Here is a 21,242-nt window from a genome sequence, read left to right on the forward strand (position 1 = left end):
GGGCGTATATCGGTCATTAAAAATGTTCATGCGAGTAGACCGCTGATTGGCCAGCTCATCCTCCTCTAGACCGCTGATTGGCCAGCTCATCCTCCTCTAGACCACTGATTGGCCAGCTCATCCTCCTCTAGACCGCTGATTGGCCAGCTCATCCTCCTCTAGACCGCTGATTGGCCAGCTCATCCTCCTCTAGACCGCTGATTGGCCACCTCATCCTCCTCTAGACCGCTGATTGGCCACCTCATCCTCCTCTAGACCGCTGATTGGCCAGTTCACTAAGAGCTGGACACAAATAGCCTCTCCCTTCATCTATCAGTCTGTGCTAATAGCCTCTCCCTTCATCTATCAGTCTGGGCTAATAGCATCTCCCTTCATCTATCAGTCTGGGCTAATAGCATCTCCCTTCATCTATCAGTCTGGGCTAATAGCATCTCCCTTCATCTAGCATTCTGGGCCCTGGCATTATATGTATTTATTCTGACTCTGTCATTGACTCTCTCTCTCTCTCTCTCTCTCTCTGACTATCTCTCTCTCTGACTATCTCTCTGATTCTCTCTGATTCTCTCTCTCTGATTATCTCTCTCTATCTCTCTCTCTCTCTCTGACTCTCCCTCTCTCTCTGATTCTCTCTCTCTGACTATGTCTCTCTCTCTCGTTGACTATATGGGTGATTGTTAACAGAACAAATTGATGACTACAACCATCAAACCAGTATTAGTAGTTTAAAGGATAAGAAAATTAAAACTGATGCACATTAATATTATAACTAATATGGAATAATATGGAATAATATGGATTTATATGGAATAATATGGAATAATATAGATTTATATGGATTAATATGGATTTCTATGGATTTTTGTCCATATCGCCCAGGTCTATGTTCTAGATGTAAGCATGACTGTAAACAGTCTTCTGGTTTTAAAACCATAAAAAACAGTTTAGTTTATTAAGACCAGAAATGTATCTACAGACACTGAAAGCGTCAATACAGGTCTAAGATTGAATCATACTACACTGGCTCCGACGCTCGTCTTATGTGACAGGGGTTGCAAACTATTACAGACTACAAAGGGAAGCGCAGCTGCGAGCTGCCCAGTGACACAAGCCTACCAGATGAGCTAAATAACTTCTAAACACTTCTAAACTCGCTTCGAGGCAAGAAACACTGAGGCATGCATGAGAGCACCAGCTGTTCCGGACGACTGTGTGATCACACTCTCCATAGCCGACGTGAGTAAGACCTTTAAACGGGTCAACATACACAAGGCTGCGGGGCCAGACGGATTACCAGGACGTGTGCTCCGGGCATGTGCTGACCAACTGGCAGGTGTCTTCACTGACATTTTCAACCTGTCCCTGATTGAGTCTGTAATACCAACATGTTTCAAGCAGACCACCATAGTCCCTGTGCCAAAGAACACAAAGGCAACCTGCCTAAATGACTACAGACCCGTAGCACTCACGTCCGTAGCCATGAAGTGCTTTGAAAGGCTGGTAATGGCTCACATCAACACCATTATCCCGGAAACCCTAGACCCACTCCAAATTGCATACCGCCCCAACAGATCCACAGATGATGCAATCTCTATTGCACTCCACACTGCCCTTTCCCACCTGGACAAAAGGAACACTTATGTGAGAATGCTATTCATTGACTACAGCTCAGCGTTCAACACCATAGTACCCTCAAAGCTCATCACTAAGCTAAGGATCCTGGGACTAAACACCTCCCTCTGCAACTGGATCCTGGACTTTCTGACAGGCCGCCCCCAGGTGGTGAGGGTAGGTAGCAACACATCTGCCACGCTGATCCTCAACACTGGAGCTGCCCAGGGGTGCGTGTTCAGTCCCCTCCTGTTCTCCCTGTTCCCCCACGCCTGCATGGCCAGGCACAACTCCAACACCACCATTAAGTTTGCAGACGACACAACAGTGGTAGGCCTGATCACTGACAATGACGAGACAGCCTATAGGGAGGAGGTCAGAGACCTGGCCGGATGGTGCCAGAATAACAACCTATCCCTCAACGTAACCAAGACTAAGGAGATGATTGTGGACTACAGGAAAAGGAGGACCGAGCACACCCCCAGTCTCATCGCGGGGCTGTTGTGGAGCAGGTTGAGAGCTTCAAGTTCCTTGGTGTCCACATCAATAACAAATTAGAATGGTCCAAATACACCAAGACAGTCGTGAAGAGGGCACGACAAAGCCTATTCCCCCTCAGGAAACTAAAAAGATTTGGCATGGGTCCTGAGATCCTCAAAAGGTTCTACAGCTGCAACATCGAGAGCATCCTGACCGGTTGCATCACTGCCTGGAATGGCAATTCCTCGGCCTCTGACCGCAAGGCACTACAGAGCGTAGTGCGTACGGCCCAGTACATCACTGGGGCTAAGCTGCCTGCCATCCAGGACCTCTAAGCCAGGCGGTGTCAGAGGAAGGCCCTAAAAATTGTCAAAGACCCCAGTCATAGACTGTTCTCTCTACTACCACATGGCAAGCGGTACCGGAGTGCCAAGTCTAGGACAAAAAGGCTTCTCAACAGTTTTTACCCCAAGCCATAAGACTCCTGAACAGGTAATCAAATGGCTACCCAGACTATTTGCATTGTGTGCCTCCCCCCAACCCCTCATTTTACACTGCTGCTACTCTCTGTTTATCATAAATGCATATTCACTTTAACTATACATTCATGTACATTCTACCTCAATTGGGCCGACCAACCAGTGCTCTCGCACATTGGCTAACTGGGCTATCTGCATTGTGTCCCACAACCTGCCAACTCCTCTTTTACGCTACTGCTACTCTCTGTTCATCATATATGCATAGTCACTTTAACCATATCTACATGTACATACTGCCTCAATCAGCCTGACTAACCGGTGTCTGTATGTAGCCTCGCTACTTTTATAGCCTCGCTACTGTATACAGCCTCGCTACTGTATACAGCCTCGCTACTGTATATAGCCTCGCTACTGTATACAGCCTGTCTTTTTACTGTTGTTTTATTTCTTTACCTTTTTTGCACTATTGGTTAGAGCCTGTAAGTCAGAATTTCACTGTAAGGTCTAAACCTGTTGTATTCGGCTCACGTGACAAATAAACATTGTTTTGCCTGCCTGCAGTTCACCCACCTGGCCCGCGGTGGCGCTGTTCCATCCAGATGTAGCAGTTGTTCTGGGCCACGCCAGTTTGGTTGTCCAGGAAGGGCATACGGACGCTTCGCTCGGCACACAGACGGGCGTTGTAGCTGCGACAGTGTTCTATGGCCTCCCGGTAGAACTGGTCACCTAGCCTACAGACACAAGAGAACAGAGACAGTTTTAGTTAACTTGGTTAGGTTAACTAGGTAAGCTTAGCTTAGTAGGCTAAAGTGATTGAGGAAGCAGCTGGAACGGGCCTTAAACCTGCTGCCAAATGTCCAGACCTCTTAATCTATCTTACATATTGGGATGCTACTTGTCTTCAGCTCACTCACGTTCATTTGGCATGCTAGAGCTATCTTAGCTAAACATATTCCCTCCGTCTCAGTCAGAGCACACAGCTGCCGTTGAGCCATCCTGCTACCAAGACATGCCCTCTGAATACCAACATTGTTAGGGTTGTTTATTAGCACGGAGACGTGCTGAGTTACTCTGTACGCATCAGCAGGCCTGGTCCAGCTGGCCAGAATAAATCAAAAGTGTGTCGTAGGCAGCTTTGGGAAAGTCACAGCACCCCTGTGGCTTGGTGACTATGCATTACAAACACACTCCATTATCCTAACGTAGTTCACCAACCCATAGAAAACCATTCTAACCAATTGAAAAACAGGAAACAGGAAACCAATCAACTCCATTATCCTAATGTATTTCAACAACTTATAGGAAACCATTCTAACCAATTTAAAAATAGGAAACAGGAAACCAATCAACTCCATTATCCTAATGTATTCCTCTATCCTAATGTATTTCTACAACCTATAGTAAACCATCTAACCGATTGAAAGACGGAGAAACACACTGTGGGAAGATTTTACTGTCCAAAAACACTCAGCAAAAAAATAAACGTCCTCTCACTGTCAACTGTGTTTATTTTCAGCAAACTTAACATGTGTAAATATTTGTATGAACATAATAAGATTCAACAACTGAGACATAAACTGAACAAGTTCCACAGACATGAAATGGAATAATGGAATAATGTGTCCCTGAACAAAGGGGGGGTCAAAATCAAAACTAACATTCAGTATCTGGTGTGGCCACCAGCTGCATTTACCTCTCTTGGGTAGTATTTTCACCTCCGGATGAAAATTAAAGTAAACTGCCTGTTATTCAGGCCCAGAAGCTATGATATGCATATTGGTAGATTTGGATAGAAAACACTCTAAAGTTTCTAAAACTGTTAAAATAATGTCTGTGAGTATAACAGAACTGATATGGCAGGCGAAACCCAGAGGACAAACCATCCGGGGGGGGAATTGAGGTCATAGGATTTTCCATTTGTTTCCTTGGGACACCCTTATTATTAGGAACCTGGTTGCAGTTCCTATGGCTTCCACTAGATGTCAACAGTCTTTAGAAATTGTTTGATGTTTTTCTTTTGAGAAATGAAGAAGTAATGCAATTCATTGTAAGTGTCGCTCCAGGTGGACTCTACTGTTTTGATGCGAGTATACTGGAGCGTACTTCACGTTATTTTTATCCGGTATTGGAAACAGTTTATTCCATCTTAAATTGTATAGATTATTTACGTTTTAGGGTACCTGAGGTTGGATTAGGAACGTTGTTTGAAATGTTTGGACCAAGTTTACAGGTAACTTATTAGATACTTTGTAGGCATATTGGGCGAGTTGAAACCGGTGTACTTCTGAATCAAATGCGCCAAATAAATTGTCATTTTTGGGAAATAAAGAAGTACATTATCGAACAAAAGGACCATTTGTGATGTAGCTGGGACCTTTTGGAGTGCCAACAGAAAAAGATCTTCAAAGGTAAAGCATGAATTATATCGCTATTTTTGACTTTTGTGGCGCACCTGCCTGGTTGAAATATGATTTTCATGGGTTTGTATGCGGGGCGCTGTCCTAGGATAATAGCATGTTTTGCTTTCGCCGTAAAGCCTTTTTGAAATCTGACACAGTGGCTGGATTAACAAGAAGTTAAGGTTTATTTTGATGTATAACATATATTTTCAACAATGTTAAATATTTGAATTTGGTATTTTTGAATTTCGAGCTCTGCAATTTCCCCGGGTGTTGGCCAGGTGGGACGCTACTGTCCCACCTGCCTATAAGAAGTTAAGTACTGCAGTGCATCTCCTCCTCATAAACTGCACCAGATTTGCCAGTTCTTGCTGTGAGATGTTACCCCACTCTTCCACCAAGGCACTTGCAAGTTCTCAGACATTTCTGGGGGGAATGGCCCTAGCCCTCACCCTCCAATCCAACAGGTCCCAGACGTTGAGATCCGGGCTCTTCGCTGGCCATGGCAGAACACTGACATTCCTGTCTTGCAGAAAATCACACACAGAACAAGCAGTACGGCTGGTGGCATTGTCATGCTGGAGGGTCATGTCAGGATGAGCCTGCAGGAAGGATACCACATGAGGGAGGAGGATGTATTCCCTGTAACGCACAGCGTTGAGATTGCCTGCAATGACAACAAGCTCCGTCCGATGATGCTGTGACACACCGCCCCAGACCATGTCAGACCCTCCACCTCCAAAACGATCCCGCTCCAGAGTACAGGCCTCGTTGTAACGCTCATTCCTTCGACAATAAACGCGAATCCAACCATCCCCCCCTGGTGAGATAAAACTGCGACTCGTAAAAAAAGAGCACTTTTTACACCAGTCCTGTCTGGTCCAGGTTTGTGCCCATAGACAATGTTGTTGCCTATTCTATTAACTAACTATTCTATTAACTAACTATTAACTAACTACTATTAACTAACTATTCTAACTATACTAACTATTCTCGAGTTTCCACCCGAGTGATCTCGGGACAGACAGCTGTTTTTTTTGTGCAAGATTTTTCAAATAGGCCTACTGTGAGGAACTATTAGGTTATCATTAACAATGGATGTTAAAAATAAAATAAAAAAAACAGACTTCGTTGACTTACTGTTTGAGGCGAAGAAATCATTACTGAGAAGCTCAGTAATGGACGTGGTGAGTTAAGACAATCAGAAATCAGACATCCCCCAAATGGGCATTTTTTCCTAGAGTTGCACGCAGCAGGCAAGGAATGCTACTTCTGTGTGCTCAGGTGCTCGCGTTCCCTTAACATTAACAAGACAGTGAAAGCAGACCGATGCTCACATGGAACACTACAAGCAAAAGAATATGAAAAAATGAACAAAACTCACATTTATAGTTTAGGAAATAAACCAAAACTTGTTTCTCACAGTGTAGTAGGAAGTTGTGAACACTGCAAACAACGTTTCCACTCGGAGAATGAGAACGGTACATGACCGAAGGCCTAATTAGTAATACAAAGCATTAACATATATTAATGCAACCAAATAACAGGGATTAACGGTTACGGTACATTTACTACTGGTCACATATGAGACGGGGAATCGATCAAAATAAACAATCAAAAGGGCAAACAATGAAACAATGAATAGTCCAGACAGAGTCCCCTGGTTACTAATGGAATAGTCCAGACAGAGTCCCCTGGTTACTGATGGAATAGTCCAGACAGAGTCCCCTGGTTACTAATGGAATAGTCCAGACAGAGTCCCCTGGTTACTGATGGAATAGTCCAGACAGAGTCCCCTGGTTACTGATGGAATAGTCCAGACAGAGTCCCCTGGTTACTGATGGAATAGTCCAGACAGAGTCCCCTGGTTACTGATGGAATAGTCCAGACAGAGTCCCCTGCTTACTGATGGAATAGTCCAGGCAGAGTCCCCTGGTTACTGATGGAATAGTGCAGACAGAGTCCCCTGGTTACTGATGGAATAGTCCAGACAGAGTCCCCTGGTTACTGATGGAATAGTCCAGACAGAGTCCCCTGCTTACTGATGGAATAGTCCAGGCAGAGTCCCCTGGTTACTGATGGAATAGTGCAGACAGAGTCCCCTGGTTACTGATGGAATGAATAGTCCAGACAGAGTCCCCTGGTTACTGATGGAATGAATAGTCCAGACAGAGTCCCCTGGTTACTGATGGAATGAATAGTCCAGACAGAGTCCCCTGGTTACTGATGGAATAGTCCAGGCAGAGTCCCCTGGTTACTGATGGAATAGTCCAGACAGAGTCCCCTGGTTACTAATGGAATAGTCCAGACAGAGACCCCTGGTTACTAATGGAATAGTCCAGACAGAGTCCCCTGGTTACTAATGGAATAGTCCAGACAGAGTCCCCTGGTTAATAATGGAATAGTCCAGACAGAGTCCCCTGGTTACTGATGGAATAGTCCAGACAGAGTCCCCTGGTTACTAATGGAATAGTCCAGACAGAGTCCCCTGGTTACTGATGGAATGAATAGTCCAGACAGAGTCCCCTGGTTACTGATGGAATGAATAGTCCAGACAGAGTCCCCTGGTTACTGATGGAATGAATAGTCCAGACAGAGTCCCCTGGTTACTAATGGAATAGTCCAGACAGAGTCCCCTGGTTACTAATGGAATAGTCCAGACAGAGTCCCCTGGTTACTAATGGAATAGTCCAGACAGAGTCCCCTGGTTAATAATGGAATAGTCCAGACAGAGTCCCCTGGTTACTGATGGAATAGTCCAGACAGAGTCCCCTGGTTACTAATGGAATAGTCCAGACAGAGTCCCCTGGTTACTAATGGAATAGTCCAGACAGAGTCCCCTGGTTACTAATGGAATAGTCCAGACAGAGTCCCCTGGTTACTAATGGAATAGTCCAGACAGAGTCCCCTGGTTACTGATGGAATAGTCCAGACAGAGTCCCCTGGTTACTGATGGAATGAATAGTCCAGGCAGAGTCCCCTGGTTACTAATGGAATGAATAGTCCAGGCAGAGTCCCCTGGTTACTGATGGAATAGTCCAGACAGAGTCCCCTGGTTACTGATGGAATAGTCCAGACAGAGTCCCCTGGTTACTGATGGAATGAATAGTCCAGGCAGAGTCCCCTGGTTACTGATGGAATAGTCCAGACAGAGTCCCCTGGTTAATAATGGAATAGTCCAGACAGAGTCCCCTGGTTACTGATGGAATAGTCCAGACAGAGTCCCCTGGTTACTAATGGAATAGTCCAGACAGAGTCCCCTGGTTACTGATGGAATGAATAGTCCAGACAGAGTCCCCTGGTTACTGATGGAATGAATAGTCCAGACAGAGTCCCCTGGTTACTGATGGAATGAATAGTCCAGACAGAGTCCCCTGGTTACTAATGGAATAGTCCAGACAGAGTCCCCTGGTTACTAATGGAATAGTCCAGACAGAGTCCCCTGGTTACTAATGGAATAGTCCAGACAGAGTCCCCTGGTTACTGATGGAATAGTCCAGACAGAGTCCCCTGGTTACTGATGGAATGAATAGTCCAGGCAGAGTCCCCTGGTTACTAATGGAATGAATAGTCCAGGCAGAGTCCCCTGGTTACTGATGGAATAGTCCAGACAGAGTCCCCTGGTTACTGATGGAATAGTCCAGACAGAGTCCCCTGGTTACTGATGGAATGAATAGTCCAGGCAGAGTCCCCTGGTTACTGATGGAATAGTCCAGACAGAGTCCCCTGGTTACTAATGGAATAGTCCAGACAGAGTCCCCTGGTTACTAATGGAATAGTCCAGACAGAGACCCCTGGTTACTGATGGAATAGTCCAGACAGAGTCCCCTGGTTACTGATGGAATAGTCCAGACAGAGTCCCCTGGTTACTGATGGAATAGTCCAGACAGAGTCCCCTGGTTACTGATGGAATAGTCCAGACAGAGTCCCCTGGTTACTAATGGAATAGTCCAGACAGAGTCCCCTGGTTACTAATGGAATAGTCCAGACAGAGTCCCCTGGTTACTGATGGAATAGTCCAGACAGAGTCCCCTGGTTACTGATGGAATAGTCCAGACAGAGTCCCCTGGTTACTGATGGAATGAATAGTCCAGGCAGAGTCCCCTGGTTAATGATGGAATAGTCCAGACAGAGTCCCCTGGTTACTGATGGAATAGTCCAGGCAGAGTCCCCTGGTTACTGATGGAATAGTCCAGACAGAGTCCCCTGGTTACTGATGGAATGAATAGTCCAGACAGAGTCCCCTGGTTACTGATGGAACAGTCCAGACAGAGTCCCCTGGTTACTGATGGAATAGTCCAGACAGAGTCCCCTGGTTACTGATGGAATAGTCCAGACAGAGTCCCCTGGTTACTGATGGAATAGTCCAGACAGAGTCCCCTGGTTACTGATGGAATGAATAGTCCAGGCAGAGTCCCCTGGTTACTGATGGAATAGTCCAGACAGAGTCCCCTGGTTACTGATGGAATAGTCCAGACAGAGTCCCCTGGTTACTGATGGAATAGTCCAGACAGAGTCCCCTGGTTACTGATGGAATAGTGCAGACAGAGTCCCCTGGTTACTGATGGAATAGTCCAGACAGAGTCCCCTGGTTACTGATGGAATAGTCCAGACAGAGTCCCCTGCTTACTGATGGAATAGTCCAGGCAGAGTCCCCTGGTTACTGATGGAATAGTGCAGACAGAGTCCCCTGGTTACTGATGGAATGAATAGTCCAGACAGAGTCCCCTGGTTACTGATGGAATGAATAGTCCAGACAGAGTCCCCTGGTTACTGATGGAATGAATAGTCCAGACAGAGTCCCCTGGTTACTGATGGAATAGTCCAGGCAGAGTCCCCTGGTTACTGATGGAATAGTCCAGACAGAGTCCCCTGGTTACTAATGGAATAGTCCAGACAGAGTCCCCTGGTTACTGATGGAATAGTCCAGACAGAGTCCCCTGGTTACTAATGGAATAGTCCAGACAGAGACCCCTGGTTACTAATGGAATAGTCCAGACAGAGTCCCCTGGTTACTAATGGAATAGTCCAGACAGAGTCCCCTGGTTAATAATGGAATAGTCCAGACAGAGTCCCCTGGTTACTGATGGAATAGTCCAGACAGAGTCCCCTGGTTACTAATGGAATAGTCCAGACAGAGTCCCCTGGTTACTGATGGAATGAATAGTCCAGACAGAGTCCCCTGGTTACTGATGGAATGAATAGTCCAGACAGAGTCCCCTGGTTACTGATGGAATGAATAGTCCAGACAGAGTCCCCTGGTTACTAATGGAATAGTCCAGACAGAGTCCCCTGGTTACTGATGGAATAGTCCAGACAGAGTCCCCTGGTTACTAATGGAATAGTCCAGACAGAGTCCCCTGGTTACTAATGGAATAGTCCAGACAGAGACCCTGGTTACTGATGGAATAGTCCAGACAGAGTCCCCTGGTTACTGATGGAATAGTCCAGACAGAGTCCCCTGGTTACTGATGGAATAGTCCAGACAGAGTCCCCTGGTTACTGATGGAATAGTCCAGACAGAGTCCCCTGGTTACTAATGGAATAGTCCAGACAGAGTCCCCTGGTTACTAATGGAATAGTCCAGACAGAGTCCCCTGGTTACTGATGGAATAGTCCAGACAGAGTCCCCTGGTTACTGATGGAATAGTCCAGACAGAGTCCCCTGGTTACTGATGGAATGAATAGTCCAGGCAGAGTCCCCTGGTTAATGATGGAATAGTCCAGACAGAGTCCCCTGGTTACTGATGGAATAGTCCAGGCAGAGTCCCCTGGTTACTGATGGAATAGTCCAGACAGAGTCCCCTGGTTACTGATGGAATGAATAGTCCAGACAGAGTCCCTTGGTTACTGATGGAATAGTCCAGACAGAGTCCCCTGGTTACTGATGGAATAGTCCAGACAGAGTCCCCTGGTTACTGATGGAATAGTCCAGACAGAGTCCCCTGGTTACTGATGGAATAGTCCAGACAGAGTCCCCTGGTTACTGATGGAATGAATAGTCCAGGCAGAGTCCCCTGGTTACTGATGGAATAGTCCAGACAGAGTCCCCTGGTTACTGATGGAATAGTCCAGACAGAGTCCCCTGGTTACTGATGGAATAGTCCAGACAGAGTCCCCTGGTTACTGATGGAATGAATAGTCCAGACAGAGTCCCCTGGTTACTGATGGAATGAATAGTCCAGACAGAGTCCCCTGGTTACTGATGGAATAGTCCAGACAGAGTCCCCTGGTTACTGATGGAATTAATAGTCCAGACAGAGTCCCCTGGTTACTAATGGAATAGTCCAGACAGAGTCCCCTGGTTACTGATGGAATAGTCCAGACAGAGTCCCCTGGTTACTGATGGAATGAATAGTCCAGACAGAGTCCCCTGGTTACTGATGGAATGAATAGTCCAGACAGAGTCCCCTGGTTACTGATGGAATGAATAGTCCTGACAGAGTCCCCTGGTTACTGATGGAATAGTCCAGACAGAGTCCCCTGGTTACTGATGGAATAGTCCAGACAGAGTCCCCTGGTTACTGATGGAATGAATAGTCCAGACAGAGTCCCCTGGTTACTGATGGAATGAATAGTCCAGACAGAGTCCCCTGGTTACTGATGGAATGAATAGTCCAGACAGAGTCCCCTGGTTACTGATGGAATAGTCCAGACAGAGTCCCCTGGTTACTGATGGAATAGTCCAGACAGAGTCCCCTGGTTACTGATGGAATGAATAGTCCAGACAGAGTCCCCTGGTTACTGATGGAATTAATAGTCCAGACAGAGTCCCCTGGTTACTAATGGAATAGTCCAGACAGAGTCCCCTGGTTACTGATGGAATGAATAGTCCAGACAGAGTCCCCTGGTTACTAATGTAATAGTCCAGACAGTCCCCTGGTTACTGATGGAATAGTCCAGACAGAGTCCCCTGGTTACTAATGGAATAGTCCAGACAGAGTCCCCTGGTTACTAATGGAATAGTCCAGACAGTCCCCTGGTTACTGATGGAATAGTCCAGACAGAGTCCCCTGGTTAATGATGGAATAGTCCAGACAGTCCCCTGGTTACTGATGGAATAGTCCAGACAGAGTCCCCTGGTTAATGATGGAATAGTCCAGACAGAGTCCCCTGGTTACTGATGGAATAGTCCAGACAGAGTCCCCTGGTTACTGATGGAATATGTACATTGTTGTTGTGTCTGGTAGTGGAAACTTTGTCAGTATTGTCAAACGAGTCAAATGCACTTTAAGTAGCAACCAAAGGCTCAAACACCAATGATTTATATATAGACTAGATGACTGTCAGGGGGCTCTGTTTAGAAGCTGTCGCGCCTCCATCTTGGAACTCACCCACCATTTATTAAGGTCTACATTTGTTTCTGTAATGTTTATTATATTACAGACACATTAATTAATAAATTTAAAATATATTATGTGAGCTAAACATACAAATAAAATAACAAAATATATAAAAACATTTTATTTTAAATAAATGTTGAGTAGCTTGGATGAAAGGTGCCCAGAGGTGCCCAGAGTAAACGGCCTGCTCCTCAGTTCCAGTTAATAATATATGCATATTATTAGTAGTATTGGATAGAAAACACTCTGAAGTTTCTAAAACTGTTTGAATGATGTCTGTGAGTATAACATAACTCATATGGCAGGCAAAAACCTGAGAAAAAAATCCAAACAGGAAGTGGGAAATCTGAGGTTGGTCGATTTTCAACCCAGCCCCTATTGAATACACAGTGGGATATTGGTTATGTTGCACTTCCTAAGGCTTCCACTAGATGTCAACAGTCTTTAGAACTTTGTTTGAGGATTCTACTGTGAAGGGGGAGCGAATAAGGGCTGTTTGAGCCAGAGGTCTGGCAGAGTGCCACAGGCTCTGAGGCGCGGTCATGAGAGAGTTAGCTCTCCATTGCTTTTCTACAGACATAGGAATTCTCCGGTTGGAACATTATTTAATTTTTATGTTAAAAACATCCTAAAGATTGATTCCATACATGGTTTGACATATTTCTACAGACAGTAACGGAACTTTTTGACATTTCGTCTGCAACTAGGGAACGCGCATCATGACTTTGGATTTGTTTACCAAACGTGCTAACAAAAGTAGCTCTTTGGAAATAAATGATGGACATTATCGAACTAAATCAAACATTGAATGTGGAACTGGGATTCCTGGGAGTGCATTCTGATGAAGATCATCAAAGGTAAGTGAATATTTAGGACTAATGTTGACTACCCAATATGGCGGATATCTTTTTGGCTGCTTTGTTGTCTGAACTCTGTACTCAGATTATTGAATGTTTTTCTTTTTCCGTAAAGCTTTTTTGAAGTCTGACACAGCGGTTGCATTTAGGAGAAGTGTATCTACATTTCCATGTCTAACAATTGTATTTTCATCAACATTTATAATGAGTATTTCTGTAAAATGATGTGGCTTGGCGGGGACCTAACATAATCGTTTGTGGTGCTTTCGCTGTAAAGCTTATTTGAAATCGGACACTGTGTTTGGATTAACAACAAGGTTATCTTTAAAATGGTGTAAAATACTTGTATGTTTGAGGAATTTTAATTATGAGATTTCTGTTGTTTTGAATTTGGCGCCCTGCACTTTCAGTGGCTGTTGTCATTTAAATCCCGTTAACGGGATTGCAGCCCTAAGAAGTTTAATTAAAGTATAATTTTTGGAGATTACTAATGTTACTGTCCCCACTACAACACAAAAATACTTACATACATTTATTTTTTTCCTTGAAACATTTCATTGAAATACTGTAGAATTCCATTCAGGGCCAATATGGCCGACCTGTGGCTTCAAAGCCTCTCAATGGTCAATACAAAACATCAGCAATCCAGGGTTTATGTGTATATATATATCATTGGTGCACACACACACACACACACACAGTGAGAGGCCAATGGAATGTTTTCAGAGGGAAGGACAGGAGAGGAGGGGAGGACAGGAGAGGAGGACAGGAGAGGAGGGGAGGACAGGAGAGGAGGACAGGATTGGAGAGGAGGACAGGAGGACAGGAGAGGAGGACAGGACAGGAGAGGAGCGGAGGAGAGGAGAGGAGAGGAGAGGAGAGGAGAGGAGAGGAGAGGAGAGGAGAGGAGAGGAGAGGAGAGGAGAAGAGAAGAGAAGAGAAGAGAAGAGAAGAGAAGAGAAGAGAAGAGAAGAGAAGAGAAGAGAAGAGAAGAGAAGAGAGGAGAGGAGAGGAGAGGAGAGGAGAGGAGAGGAGAGGAGAGGAGAGGAGAGGAGAGGAGAGGAGAGGAGAGGAGAGGAGAGGAGGACAGGAGAGGGAGGGGAGGGGAGGGGAGGGGACTTAGGACCCTCCTCTCCTCATGCTTCTATATTCTAATGTCCTCTCTTTCCTCCTATTCAACCTCTAGGACCCCCTGGCCACTCACAGTTGCCGAATGAATAATCATGGGGCTTTTCATTGGATGGCTGACATTCTATTGTAATAACATTCCGTATGCATAAAACACTGGTAACAGCCCCTCCCCCATGGGGACAGACAAACCTCTTGTTCATGGGTATAAATTGAAAGATCACTTCTATGTTTCTAATTAAATAGCAGCTCTACAGGGATACCCCCCCCCCCCTTCCCCCTCAGGCCCTCTAGAAATGACATTTCTAACACCATCACTCCCTATGCTGTCAGGCTCTTAAAGAAACACCCACACAGAGAAAGACAGAGACAGAGAGAGAGAGACAGAGAGAGAGAGAGAGAGAGAGAGACAGAGAGAGAGAGAGAGAGAGAGAGAGAGAGAGAGAGAGAGAGAGAGAGAGACAGAGAGACAGAGAGAGACAGAGAGAGAGAGAGAGAGAGAGAGATCCACAGAGATACACAGATCCACAAAGAATTCGAAAACAAATCCAAATTTGAAAAACTCCCATATCTACTGGGTGAAATTCCACAGTGTGCCATCACAGCAGAGAGAGAGAGACACAGAGAGAGAGAGAGAGAGAGAGAGAGAGACAGAGAGAGAGAGAGAGAGAGAGAGACAGAGAGACAGAGAGAGAGAGAGAGACAGCGAGAGAGAGAGAGAGAGAGAGAGAGAGACAGAGAGAGAGAGAGAGAGAGAGAGAGAGAGAGAGAGAGAGAGAGAGAGAGACAGAGAGAGAGAGAGAGAGAGAGAGAGAGAGAGAGACAGAGAGACAGAGAGACAGAGAGAGACAGAGAGAGAGAGAGAGAGAGAGAGATCCACAGAGATACACAGATCCACAAAGAATTTGAAAACAAATCCAAATTTGAAAAACTCCCATATCTACTGGGTGAAATTCCACAGTGTGCCATCACAGCAGCAAGATTTGTGACCTGTTGCCACGAGAAAAGGGCAACCAGTGAAGAACACACACCATTGTAAATACAACCCATATTTATGCTTATTTATTTTATCTTGTGTCCTTTAACCATTTGTACATTGTTAAAACACTGTATATATATATATAATATGACATTTGTAATGACTTTACTGTTTTGAAACCTCTGTATGTGTAATGTTTACTGTTAATTTTTGTTGTTTTTCACTTTATATTTTCACTTTGTATGTTGTCTACCTCACTTGCTTTGGCAATGTTAACACATGTTTCCCATGCCAATAAAGCCCTTGAATTGAATTGAATTGAATTGAATTGAGAGAGAGAGAGAGAGAGAGAGAGAGACAGAGAGACAGAGAGACAGAGAGAGATTGTCTGCAAGACAATAAGAGAGGAGAGAGGGAGTCTTACATGCTGACTAGACCGGGCGTGCCCCATTGCGCGCATGTTGAGTTTGTCGACCCACACCAGACACGATCAGGACACGCAGGTTGAAATATCAAAACCAACTATATTCATTTGGGGACAGGTAGAAACACATGAAACATTCATTGCAATTTAGCTAGCTAGTTTGCTGTTGCTAGCTAATTTGTCCTGGGATATAAACATTGGGTTGTTATTTTACCTGAAATGCACAAGATCCTCTACTCCGACAATGAATCCACACATAAAACGTTAGTTTCTAGTAATCTCTCCTCCTTCAGGCTTCATCTTCTTCTTCAGGACTTTATATGGCGGTTGGCAACCAACTTTAAGGTGCATTACCACCCCTAACTGGACTGGACTGTGGACCTCAATTCATCTTTCAATCTCCAACGTGGGTATATGCTCCTAAAATCCAATGAGGAGAAGGGAGAGGCGGGACTTGCAGCGTGTCAAGCGTCCCAAATAGAACCAAGTTGTATTTTAGCGCCTGGCTACGCGGACGCTCGTTGACGCAAGCGAGCTGTTTGGATTAAATGATTGAATAACATGTGTGTGTAAGTGTATTTTTACAACGCTCACGTATGTACCGCAGTGCGGTCAGCATGTTAACAGGTCATATTCAGAGAGGCACAGTATCACACACATCTGTATCAGTTTAAAACCCTGGGTCATTCTGAAGACACTCACAGGAAATGTTTAGTGTTCCTTCCAGACATACATTAAGTATCCATCATGACATAATAAGATGTATATCTCCAGCCTACACACACACACACACACACACACACACACACACACACACACACACACACACACACACACACACACACACACACACACACACACACACACACACACACACACACACACACACACACACACACACACACCAGTAAAAATACTATCCATATCTCCAGCCTACAGTGACATTATCTAGGCCTGCATGTACTGAGATCTCTGAGCAGTGAATCCAATCTAGGTCTTAGCAGGTAAACACTAGTTAGGGAAATGGTTCCACCTCAGACTAGAATTAGCTGCGGTTCTACAGTTACCTTCAGAGTGTGTGTGTGTGTGTGTGTGTGTGTGTGTGTGTGTGTGTGTGTGTGTGTGTGTGTGTGTGTGTGTGTGTGTGTGTGTGTGTGTGTGTGTGTGTGTGTGTGTGTGTGTGTGTGTGTGTGTGTTGCGATAATACGAAACCAGATGGTCTTTTAAAACCTACTTTTGTCAAATATGATGTGCTATAGATTTTAAAATCTATAACTGGGACTCTTGATGACAACATCAGGGCTGTACAACATCGGGGCTGTACAACATCAGACTGTTTCTCCAACATCAGGACTGTTTCTCCAACATCAGGACTGTTTCTCCAACATCAGGACTGTTTCTCCAACATCAGGGTTGTACAACATCAGGACTGTTTCTCCAACATCAGGGCTGTACAACATCAGGACTGTTTCTCCAACATCAGGACTGTTTCTCCAACATCAGGACTGTTTCTCCAACATCAGGACTGTTTCTCCAACATCAGGGTTGTACAACATCAGGACTGTTTCTCCAACATCAGGACTGTTTCTCCAACATCAGGACTGTTTCTCCAACATCAGGACTGTTTCTCCAACATCAGGACTGTTTCTCCAACATCAGGACTGTTTCTCCAACATCAGGACTGTTTCTCCAACATCAGGACTGTTTCTCCAACATCAGGACTGTTTCTCCAACACCAGGACTGTTTCTCCAACACCAGGACTGTTTCTCCAACATCAGGACTGTTTCTCCAACACCAGGACTGTTTCTCCAACATCAGGACTGTTTCTCCAACACCAGGACTGTTTCTCCAACACCAGGACTGTTTCTCCAACATCAGGAATGTTTCTCCAACACCCGGACTGTTTCTCCAACATCAGGAATGTTTCTCCAACACCAGGACTGTTTCTCCAACATCAGGACTGTTTCTCCAACATCAGGACTGTTTCTCCAACATCAGGACTGTTTCTCCAACATCAGGACTGTTTCTCCAACATCAGGACTGTTTTCCTCAAGACATTCAGTCCGCTTCATGTTTTGTTTCCTTTGCTTCCTTACTTCCTAGTGTCGCGATACCGGTACCGTGACAACACTATCCAGTGCATATTGTTTGCATACAAGATATGTGTGTCCCTAGCAGTGCTTCCTCCATTAGAGAAGTTAAACCCTGTGGTACAGAACCCTCCTAACCTTCATCTAACCCTCCTGCAACCCTTACAGAACCCTCCTAACCTTCATCTAACCCTCCTGAAACCCTTACAGAACCCTCCTGATCTTCATCTAACCCTCCTGAAACCCTTACAGAACCCTCCTAACCTTCATCTAACCCTCCTGCAACCCTTACAGAACCCTCATAACCTAACAGAGGAGCTCAATCAGATTAGAGCTAATGTCATGTCATATCAGCAGCCTGCTCCAGGTGACCCCACTGGCCTGGGCAAAGACAGCCAGGAAAGGGGCTCTGATCTGGGATAGGGGAGGCTGGGAGGGAGGCCCCTCTGGATGGGGAGAAGAGGTGGGGTAAGGGAGACGGGGGTTTAGGGAAGAGGAGGGAAGCAGTGGAGGAAAAGATAGCAGGGGAGAGAAGAGGAGCAGGGGAGGGGGCTCAGGAAGCCTTTGTGAGGTTTTCTAGGAAGAGGGGGGAGGGGGAAGGAGGGGGGGGGGGAGGAGGAGGTAAAGTAGGAGGGAGAAGGAGAGAGACAAGGAGGGAGAGGAGGATGGAGAGGAGGGAGAGGGGGAGGGAGATGAGAGGGAGACTGGGAGAGAGGGAGAGATGGCGAAGGAGAGAGGGAAAGGTAGAGAGATTGAGACTCCAGATCTACTTTGGTTTTGATCTGTGGGCTGAGCCGGGGACCATTCCCTTACAGCATAGTGGATCACTGAGGATTACTTTACAGCAGAGTGGATCACTGAGGATTACTTACAGCACAGTGGATCACTGAGGATTACTTTACAGCAGAGTGGATCGCTGAGGATTACTTGACAGCACAGTGGATCACTGAGGATTACTTTACAGCAGAGTGGATCACTGAGGATTACTTGACAGCACAGTGGATCACTGAGGATTACTTTACAGCAGAGTGGATCACTGAGGATTACTTTACAGCACAGTGGATCACTGAGGATTACTTGACAGCAGAGTGGATCACTGAGGATTACTTTACAGCAGAGTGGATCACTGAGGATTACTTTACAGCAGAGTGGATCACTGAGGATTACTTTACAGCACAGTGGATCACTAAGGATTACTTTACAGCATAGTGGATCACTGAGGATTACTTTACAGCAGAGTGGATCACTGAGGATTACTTGACAGCACAGTGGATCACTGAGGATTACTTTACAGCAGAGTGGATCACTGAGGATTACTTTACAGCACAGTGGATCACTGAGGATTACTTTACAGCAGAGTGGATCACTGAGGATTACTTGACAGCACAGTGGATCACTGAGGATTACTTTACAGCATAGTGGATCACTGAGGATTACTTTACAGCACAGTGGATCACTAAGGATTACTTTACAGCAGAGTGGATAACCAGTCCAAACTAATTCCATATGTTGTATGACATACCAAAAATAATGTCTCTGTACATACTCCCCCTCCCTTCAGACAGAGCCTACACACAGAAACACACACACACACACACACCCCTCCCCTCTCATACACAACCAGGTCTCATAGTTTCACTTTGAAATTCGACGTATTGTGGATGAACGTCTATTTTTTTCCCTCGTTAATTCTACGTGGTTACAGGTTTAGCACAGAAACAACTCAAAAGGTTAAATGTATTAATTCAGAGAGGTTAAGGGTCAGGACCTAGGGTTTGGGGGAGGCTTAAAACAAAAAAATTAAAAACAACACGCTGTTTCCATCAAGTATTCCCGTGCTTCGCCTCAGAGCATCATGAGTTGACACCATTGCAGGTCAATAGTTTTTATTCTTTTTGGTGCCGAGGAAAGGCATATATCGACGTTATTCTTTTTTTCAAACACCCAAAATCGAAGTCTATTTCTAGTGGTCAGCCTGCTCATACATAGTCCACACACACACACACACACACACACACACACAGTCCCTCATCCCCCCCACACACACACACACCCTGTCACCCCCCCCCCCCCCACCCCCACACACACACACCCCTCTACCCTCCCCCCCCCCCCCCCCCCCACACACACACACCCTGTCCCTCTCCCCCACACACACACCCTGTCCCTCTCCCCCCCCCCCCCCCACACACACACCCCTCTACCTCTCCCCTGATACATTCAGCCTACACACAGCTGCTCCAGTGTTTAGAGTGCAGGTTGGACTGAAAGCACACAGCAAATTCCCCCCAGACAGACAATTCCCCCATCACTCACTCTAGTTCCCTCTCCCTCTCATGCAAAATGGGGGCGTAGGCCAAACGTCTGTAGGCCAAACACACACACACACACATCCACACACAGAGCCCCCCTCTCTCACTTCAAAACACACACACCTTCTCCAAAACATGTCCCCTCCGCACAGCCCTCTCCCTAATCTACACACACAGAGCCCCCCTCTCTCACTTCAAAACACACACCCCTTCTCCAAAACATTTACCCTCCGCACAGCCCTCTCCCTAATCTACACACACAGAGCCCCCTCTGACCACCTCTACATCCCTCGTGGGTATTCCCTCTAACAGTTCAAATCACGGAGAGTGCACAGCACGCGACCCTGCAGATATAGGCCATTGTGGCCGCCTGTCTTTGTGGGTAATGGTATTGTTCTGCAAACTGTGTTGTTATGGCATATCAGCAATATTTCCCCCTTATATGGACAGATCCTAGATCAGAATCAATGGGATTATATGGACAGATCCTAGATCAGAATCAATAGGATTATATGGACAGATCCTAGATCAGAATCAATAGGAATATATGGACAGATCCTAGATCCTACTCTGAGAAAAGGTTATGGATACAAGGCCCAGGTCTCTTTCAAACCTCAGAAGACTGAAAATAAAGGTTAAATACACATGAATAACATCTATAATTCAGTTTTAGACAGGAGATCAGATCAAATGAACGTCAATAATGGTTTTAGTCCGAGACGCCAGACAAGGTGTTATACAATGTGCCAGGGCGGCAGGGTAGCCTAGTGGTTAGAGTGTAGAGGCGGCAGGGTAGCCTAGTGGTTAGAGGGGCGGCAGGGTAGCCTAGTGGTTAGAGCGTAGAGGCGGCAGGGTAGCCTAGTGGTTAGAGGGGCGGCAGGGTAGCCTAGTGGTTAGAGGGGTGGCAGGGTAGCCTAGTGGTTAGAGGGGCGGCAGGGCAGCCTAGTGGTTAGAGGGGCGGCAGGGCAGCCTAGTGGTTAGAGTGTTGAACTAGTAACCGGAAGGTTGCAAGTTCAAATCCCCGAGCTGACAAGGTACAAATCTGTCATTCTGCCCCTGAACAGGCAGTTAACCCACTGTTCCTAGGCCGTCATTGAAAATAAGAATTTGTTCTTAACTGACTTGCCTAGTTAAATAAAGGT

At 45.8% G+C, this 21,242-nt stretch overlaps 1 protein-coding gene across 2 annotated transcripts in view; it reads right to left on the minus strand.

Moving 5' to 3' along the window:
- LOC110522614 (zinc finger protein DPF3) overlaps nt 1-21,242 on the minus strand; it is a 52,803-nt gene that overhangs the window by 21,858 nt on the left and 9,703 nt on the right. For both annotated transcript variants that reach the window (XM_090233234.1, XM_090233236.1), the window contains exon 2: nt 3,138-3,298. In XM_090233234.1, the coding sequence (XP_090089360.1) occupies nt 3,138-3,298 (161 nt within the window). The remainder of the gene's footprint in view (nt 1-3,137; nt 3,299-21,242) is intronic.

Source organism: Oncorhynchus mykiss, chromosome 4, assembly GCF_057628025.1.
Source record: "Oncorhynchus mykiss isolate SJ-2025 chromosome 4, ASM5762802v1, whole genome shotgun sequence".
NCBI classification, from domain to species: domain Eukaryota; kingdom Metazoa; phylum Chordata; class Actinopteri; order Salmoniformes; family Salmonidae; genus Oncorhynchus; species Oncorhynchus mykiss.